The sequence below is a fragment of the Triticum dicoccoides genome, chromosome 3A (genome assembly GCF_002162155.2).
Source record: "Triticum dicoccoides isolate Atlit2015 ecotype Zavitan chromosome 3A, WEW_v2.0, whole genome shotgun sequence".
Lineage (NCBI taxonomy): Eukaryota > Viridiplantae > Streptophyta > Magnoliopsida > Poales > Poaceae > Triticum > Triticum dicoccoides.
The window spans coordinates 591,894,264-591,902,396 of record NC_041384.1 but is presented as its reverse complement, the minus strand read 5'-3'; the positions used below and the strand labels follow the sequence as shown (position 1 = coordinate 591,902,396).

Genomic DNA, 8,133 nt, shown 5'->3' with positions numbered 1-8,133 from the left:
AAACACTAAACGGTGATCAACTTCACATGATTACTAATAACAAGACTTATCCCATGTCCTCGAGAACTAATGTAACTACTCACAATTCATCATATTGATAATGATCAGTGCTATAAATATATGTTTAACAATATAAACATAACAATCTTCCACCAGTTAAATCAACAAGCATCAACTAAGAGATGTGATCAATACTACTAGCACCCCAAGGTACCAGTCTGAGGTTTGATACGAAGATTGAACACAAACGATGAAGTAGGGTCTGGATATGAGATGGTGTTGATGACGATGATGATTCCCACGATGAACGTAGTGTTGGTCATGATGAAGGCTTCAATTTCCCCCTCCCAAAGGGAAGTTTCCTCGGCAGAATCGCTCCGCCGGAGAGCAAAAGTGCTCTGCCCAAGTTCCGCCTCACAGACGGGGGCTGAAAGTCCCAATACTTATATTTTTTTTCTAGGGTAAATGGGATTTTATGGCCAAAGGGAATCAGAAGGCGAACCTCCAGGGCCCCAGATGGACATGTGGCACAGCTGGGGGTAAGCCGCGCTACCTGTCCATGTAGCTCTCCCGTGACCCCCTCTGGTACTTATTTTCTCCAACATTCTTTATATATTCCCAAATAATTCTCCCAAAATCCATGCTTTGTTTTGAACTCCATAGAATTGCTTTCTCTTCTAATGATATTTTAGGTCCAGGATTTAAGTTGTCGGTAATCTCTCTCTCTCTCCCTCTCTCTCTCTCTGCATGTGTGTGTAACTTTCATTTTAAAAGAGTAAATGCATTGGAATTGCACCATAATGTGGAATATATAATTGAAATAAGATAAATTATAGTAGAAAATAATGATGCAAAATGGACGTTTCAGTGGGCTCACCCCAAACATTCAAATCCAAGAAACGCTCGTCTCATGTCTTGTTGTCCTTGCTCTCTACCACCAGATCCACGCAAAAAAAAACAATCTTCGTCCTCTCCATACACAAGCTCAGCGTTGCCACCCGCTCCCTCGAGCCACCGCTTGCAGTAGGGCGTCCGTTGTTTCGTGGCCTCGTGCGCGCCGCTCACAGCTCGCTAGCGAGGTATACATCACCAGTAGCGCCCGATCGTCGTCAGTCGTAGCAAAAACATTGTTGGTCACAAAAAATTGCCTCGGGTTGTAGCAAATGTCGCCCAAGTCGCCGCTCACGCCCGCAGTTGTTTGTATGCCCTTGTAGATTTTTCCGCACGGATGTAACTCTGCCACTGCCAGTTGCAACTCTCCACCGGGCATCCACCAGTGCTGAAGATGGCGGTCAGGTGACTCTGCGATCCCGACGAAGATATATTCTGGAACAGACGAGAGAAGATGTTGGAACCGATAGAGAGGAGAGTTGCAACCAGCGAGAACAGATACTGGTAGCTGCAACACCATTGCCGTCAATACTGGAACCTACGACGGTATTTGTTAGGATGACCGAGAGTGGATGCATTATTGACTCGTCGGTCATAGCTTCTTGTGCGCCGATTGCAGCTTCTGTCGTCGACGTATGCGCCTTCTGTGGTCGATAGTCGTAGGAGGGGCCCCTTCGTCACAGCCCCCTTGCCAGTGAGGTTGCATCTCCTGTTCGCCACGGTTGCAGCTCCCCGCGCCGCTAAATGTAGCTTCTGCCATCACAATTGTAGCACGGAGCGCCGCCATCGTAGAACCTCCGTGACAATGGTTACACCTCCTTCGTGTCGACAGCGGTAGCCGCATCTGGTTGTTGGCCACATCCACCATGGTTGTCGACGTAGGTCGTCGACCCCAATGTTGGCCAACAACTAATCATCGACGTCGGGGCTCCCCCTATGTAGCGTCGCCCCGATCACCTCTCTCCCTTCCCCGTCTTCTCTGCAGCTTTGTCTGGGCATCTCCCATGCATCACTACCCCCTGCCCACTCGTCTTCCCTGTAGTGTGGGATGCAGCGCAGAACAACTACCATGGCCGCGCCACATGGGTTAGCTCACGGAGAGGGATGTAGGTCACCCATGGTCGCCGACGAAGGAAAGAATAAGGAATGACTAGTTGTGAAGAGGATATGGAATGAGCGGGGTGTGGATCCCACCAAAACTTGGCACGTGCAGAGCTCAGTTTTGGCCGTAAGATGTCACTTTTTTTTTTTGAAATAACCGTAAGATGTTACTTGATCTGATGGCACGCACGCGACCGGCCAAGCGTTCTGCAGGCCGGCCGTATGGAATCATTTATCTTTTAAATACCATAATTTTCTAAATGTTCTGTCCGTCTGCTGTGTATAATCTTATTACGGAGGAGTTATGAGCTGACCAAAAGCTCTCTTTGTTGAAGGCATGGTGTTTGAAATTCGAAGTTTTTCAAAACTGATACGCACACGCCTGCACAAACAGAGCATCCTTTTTCGTTTCCGAACCTGTTCGCAGATCTCCTTGCTAATTAAAGAACGACTTGGTGCCTGGGTCCTCACCCAGTCCACCACACCGCGTAAAAGCGTCCCCCAGCCCCAAGCCAGGTTTACAGTGAATCGCTCCCAACCGCCTGAGCTGCGACGACGCTTCCTCCCCACCCCTTCTATATATCAGCAGCCCTCGTGCAAGTGCAGCCTCTACTTCCGCCCACCACGCCACCGAAGCTGCCTAGCCAGCCTACTAGGCTTTTCAACAAATTTAACTCTTGCGCGCACCGGAACTCTCGCTCGTTAGATAGCGGCGTCGGCGGCCAGCTCGCGAGGCAGCACAACTCCACAACCATGCAGACGCAGTCCCGTCTCATCATGAACCCCAACGGCGGCGTCGCCGGCTACGAGCCCGCGGCGGCCGACGAGCAGCACGAGGCGGTGCTGAGGGAGCTGACGCACGGGCACCAGCTGACGGCGCACCTGCAGGCGGAGGCGCTGCGGGCGCTGCGCGGGCAGGGCCAGGCCGAGGCCACCGCCACATTCATCCTGCAGGAGGTGTCCCGCGCCTTCTCCGTCTGCATCAACATCATGGGCGGCTCCTCCCCGGCCGCGACCCCGACCACGCCGCCACCGGACGCGGCGGCCGTCGTTGCCAGCGGCGCCGCGAGCGGGCGCCGTGCTAGAGATGACGGCGTCCCGAGAAAGTAAGTCGCCTAGCTGCTAGTACTACTACTACATACCTGCAGTAGAGTAGAAGAACATGATCGAGAAACAAAATAGGTCGATTATGTGGGGTTCTGATCGTGCGGAGTGCATTGTTTCTTCAACAGAGTAACAGTGACTTCCTCGCCGTACTCGGACGGGTACCAATGGAGGAAATACGGCCAGAAGAGGATCATGAGGACAAGCTTCCCAAGGTCAGTTCATTTCCATATATCTCGGCGTTCCTGTTGCTTATCTTATCCAGATAACTAATTAATCAACGGATGATGAGTGATTAAGTTGTCATGTCGCTCTAACAAGAAACGAACATGCTCCTAAAACTTGTAGCTAAGGTTTAGATCGTGACGCTTGTAGAGAGCGCGTACGGGATAATAGGAAAACGTGCAAGATTGGGTTCATTCCACGCGATGGCACCGGGAGATCCGGAAAGGGAAGCGCGCAAAGGACAAAACGCAAAATGTTGCGCGCTTGCCAGGCAGCGACCGTGCGCGCCTCAAAAAGGATGCTTGATCCTGATGAGCACCCGATCGGATCCCCAGTTCCCCACACGGCCACACGTTTGAAAGCATCGGCAAAGTAAAAGCCAGTTTTGATGCTGACCCTGTTTTCTCTTTTAGGTAAAGAGAATGTTTTCTTGATCATCCACAATTTTCATGCCTGAAAGTTACGCTTTTTTTTATTTTCATGCCTGAAAGTTACGTTTTGTGGCGCGCGGGGAGCGGGATCCTCGTGTGTGTTACTGTGTGCTAATTACCACGGTGAATGATTATTGGGTCGTTACTGATTTGACGTTAGTAGTAGTATTAGGCTGATCACAGTGGGGAGGAACTTAGGAGTAACATCACACACTTCAATACAATTTTGCTTATGTGGCACGTATTTAATGAAGAGAGAGGTGCTTGTGGTAACTAGCTAAGTTACCGGAACATCACACACTCTAAGAAACAATGAGTCTATAACCTAATAAATGCATCGTTGCATGACACTATATAGATATTTCTACCCACTATGAAGGTAGTAACATAGTCTAGGAAAGTGTGAAGTTACTAGTTTATGTTCTTGCCCATTGTGACCAGCCTTAGAGGCATCTCCTTACGTCACCAACCGCTAAATAATTGCTCTCAAGCGACGTCACCGCGTATTGCCAGCTAGCCGTCATGTGCTAAGCCTAAGATGAGACAGAATACTCCTCCTACCTAATAATACTCCTGCTGGACATGTGTAAAATAGACACTAAGGGGCTGTTTGGTTCTAGACCTAACCATGCCACACTTTGCCATACAATTTTGCCACACTTGCCTAAGGTTAGTTCTTCAAAATGAGAGCCACAAGTTGGCAAGCCTAAAGAAATCTTGCCACACTTTTTGAGTGTATGAGATGTAGGACCCTAGTGTGGTTTGCCTAAGGTGTGGCTTGAACCAAACACCCACCTAAGTTAGTCAAACTTGCCTAACCTTAGGTTTGACAATCTTAGGCAAACTTAGTCTCAAACCAAATAGCCCCTAAAACGAATCTTAGTTCTTACTCCTACTTGTGTACGTGTACACGCAGGTGCTACTACCGATGCTGCTACCACCGCGAGCGCAGCTGCCCGGCCACGAAGCTGGTGCAGCAGCAGCCGCCGCAGCAGCGCGGCGACGGCGAGCAGACGATGTACACCGTCACCTACGTCCACGAGCACACGTGCCACAACATGGCGCCGCCCGAGCCCGAGGCGGCGGCACGTAGCTCCACGCCCGACCCGCTAGGCTTCTCTTCCGGGCTGCAACCGAGGCAGCAGCAGTGGGGCGGCGCCGGCCTGGACCGCGGCTCCAAGGACGAGCTCGAGCGGCAGGCGCTCGTGTCGTCCCTCGCCTGCGTGCTGCAGGGCCACCACCAGAGCTACCCCGGGTCCGGGGCCGGCACGCCGGACGGATCGCCCTCGCAGGCCCGCGCCGGCGACTGCCCGTCCGCGTCCGGTCTCTCGCTCGATGCGTCCGACGACGTGGGGCTGGACGTCACGGACTACGGCGTGACGGACGCGCTGTATTTCGCTGCGTCCTCGTCGTATGGGCCAGGCGGCGACGGCATGATTCCTTGAGGGGCAGCGTGACTGATCGTGTCGATGATATGTAGATTGAGTTTCAGAGTGTCTACATGAGAAGCGCGAACGCAGCGGTTTTTTCGCGGGTGTTTACGAGGATGGCACACCGCTTGTCAGCCTACTCTTTTTTTGCTTGTCAGCCTACTTAACTACTCCAGCTATGTTTGATGTACGTGTACGTACAGGCCATATACAGGTCACCCTGTCCCTATATATATGGTATTTGTAAGATCTAATATGTCGTGTGTGCTTCTCCAGTCAATTTTGATCAAGCTGGAGCTTTCAACCTGATGATTTCCCCGCTTTTGTTTTCTCCCCTTGTTTTCCTCTTTGGTTCATTTTCCTCAGAGGTGTTCTCATTTTATCGGGTCTTCCTCCCTACTGCATTCAGTAAACACTTTATTAGAGTATATTTTTCATCTTCACTAATTTTCAATTTGTTTTAGTCTTTTAACCTGATTTTCTCTCTCGGTATTTTCTATTGTTTTTATCTTCTATAAAACTATTTTCTTAGTGATTTCTTGCTTAAAACGATTACCAAGAAATACTATAGACCAAGCACACAATGGAGTTGATTCGAACAAAAAACATGGTAGATTCAAATGGAAACGATAGTTGGCTAAGCTAAAATTCTATTAGAGCACACTAAAAATGCAATAAACTCTGCGTAACACAATGCAATCGACTCAGTCTACAAATGCACACATTCCAAAAGGTGCATTACAAACTAGTATTAAATCATAGTATTAGTTAGTGCAAATTTTTAAATACACAATAGTGCAAAATAAAATAGATAAAAAATCGTCAATATGAATCTTGTTTTGAATATCCGATTGAAAAAAGACAATAGTGAAGTGGTTTTAGAATAGCACGTTTAGTCCAAAAGCAAAAGTTTTAATAAGTTTCTAAGTCACATTTTTGGAAAGTTGGTATCAAATATTCTGGAAACTAGCTCTTTTCAAACAAATATATTGGAAGCTACCTCTTTTCAACCAATAAACCTAGTGTGTAAAAGGGTGGCTTAAGAAAATGAACCGTAAGTTAGTAAGTAAGAACAGGTGAAATATAGAGAACTATTAAAAAATAGAAATATTTACTCATATCATAAAAAGTTAGCGTGGTTATTAAAATAGTTACGAAACTTGTACTATCTTCTTGTGCAAGATTATTTATAACACATTGATGAGCTTGGAATAGGACGTAGAGAATGATATTGGGATCATTATAGAAATTAGATGAAATTATTTCTAGATGTGTGGGGCAAACTAGAGATTTGCACTTTGGTCATCTAAATGATGGGCAGGTGAGAGGTAATTTACATCTATTCTAAAAGGAAATATGGCACATCGATCACATAGATGTGCAAGTTTTTTTTATTCATGCCAATATTCAGATATGTGTGTATTTCAGAAAATAGCAAGCAACTTTTAAATTTCAAGAAACTTAAGAGCTACGGCCCATTCGGCTTCTAGAGGTTTGGTGAGGGTCAAGGAAGGTTTTTTTTGTCATAAGTTCCTCCAAGACTAGGAATAGTATGTGCACAAGATCTTTTTGCCCAACACATGGTTGAGGGCACTTAGCCAACAATATCTGAAATTATATCATATCGCTTAACGGCAACATGTTTCTGTGGTTGATGTTTTTTTAAGCATACTAATGAAATATTAGCTTTTGGTACTCGCTTGTTGGTAATAAGCGGATGGCCTAGTTACACCTCATGAATAGGTTGGTGAGGTTTAACCTATCACAAGAATTCAATGCCCTCCACTGAAATTTGTACGAGTTGGGTGTCTTCTCGGTGCGATCTATGTATGCAAACATGGTCAACAAGGGGTACATGTTTCATGGGTAAAACATTTAGAAACTCAAGCTCCCGCTGAAAATCAAGAGCTTTATGTGATATCTGTGTAAATGAGTGGTCTTGGAAAGCGACAACTTGGCGAAACACAGATGCCAAGGTTGTTAAAGTATTGTTATGACTAGGAGGAAACGATCCACCACTTATTTTTCTAGTGACATTTTTCATGACTTGTAGGCCATATAGTTCACATTGGTTTCAATCTTAAACGACCCACAAGCTGACAAGCATCACGAACATGTTCAGAAACTGGTTGACAGGTTTACACCCAATGTTTAAGGCTTACATCCATGTGAAAGTTGTCATGGTGATTTTCTTTTAACAGGATTAGAGTTCCAATTTTTTGCAGGCCATCTACAAGAGGATATCCACTAGATCCATATGTGATCTTCACCTCAACTTGTGAAGGCGGGAGAGCCTCTGTTCCCTGGGTGCAACCACTTAGCGATTGCACCGCGGGCTTTGTGCAACTAATGTAGATGGCGTTCTATTAATAGGACCAGTGTGTGTGGTTGCACCATGCATGTAATCCATATTACTTATTGGTTGTCTTAGCCTTATCTGGATCATATGAATTTACCTACACATGATGCATTGTCATAACGATGGTTGCATGTTTTAAACTTTTAATCGATGTTCATACCGAGGCATATCAACTTTTTTCAAAGAAAAGGAAGATTGGTCCGTTTGTGCTTATCTATTCATACTCGACGAGTTGTTATATAAAAAAACAAGGACCCCCAATATAAAATTGATGCCCTTAGGTACGTCGGATCCCGATCAAATGCATGGCAATTACTCGCTGCAGCATGACAATTTTTTACACTACAAGGCAATTTTCACTTTAGAACATGGCAAATTTTATACAACAACATGACAAATTTATCTGTTTTCACATGACAAATTTGGAGCCTTCACTCAAAACGTTAAAGATATGATGTCAGATTTTTAACATTTCCCAAAAAGAATATGCGCATCAAATCACCTCTAAAAAAGAAACGATACACAACAGTTATGGAAACTTGGAAAGGTGGCCCGGTTCAATCTTCCTTTATGGAAAAGACGAATCAAATCA

The 8,133-nt window shown here is 46.2% G+C and overlaps 1 protein-coding gene across 1 annotated transcript; it reads left to right on the top strand.

Moving 5' to 3' along the window:
• The first annotated feature begins 2,623 nt into the window (after nt 1–2,623).
• LOC119272237 (WRKY DNA-binding transcription factor 70-like) lies at nt 2,624–5,569 on the top strand. Its single transcript, XM_037553764.1, has 3 exons — nt 2,624–3,098; nt 3,225–3,311; nt 4,669–5,569. Exons 1-3 carry the CDS (start codon nt 2,746–2,748, stop codon nt 5,195–5,197), a joined length of 969 nt encoding a protein of 322 aa, XP_037409661.1. The 5' UTR covers nt 2,624–2,745; the 3' UTR covers nt 5,198–5,569.
• Nucleotides 5,570–8,133: the final 2,564 nt, after the last annotated feature.

What these genes read in the sequence shown, in the direction of transcription:
- LOC119272237 (XM_037553764.1), top strand. Translation starts at nt 2,746, where the DNA reads ATGCAGACGCAGTCCCGTCTCATCATGAACCCCAACGGCGGCGTCGCC. An exon ending in GATGACGGCGTCCCGAGAAA is followed by an intron (nt 3,099 to 3,224) that starts GTAAGTCGCCTA and finishes TTTCTTCAACAG; the next exon opens with AGTAACAGTGACTTCCTCGC. An exon ending in ATGAGGACAAGCTTCCCAAG is followed by an intron (nt 3,312 to 4,668) that starts GTCAGTTCATTT and finishes GTGTACACGCAG; the next exon opens with GTGCTACTACCGATGCTGCT.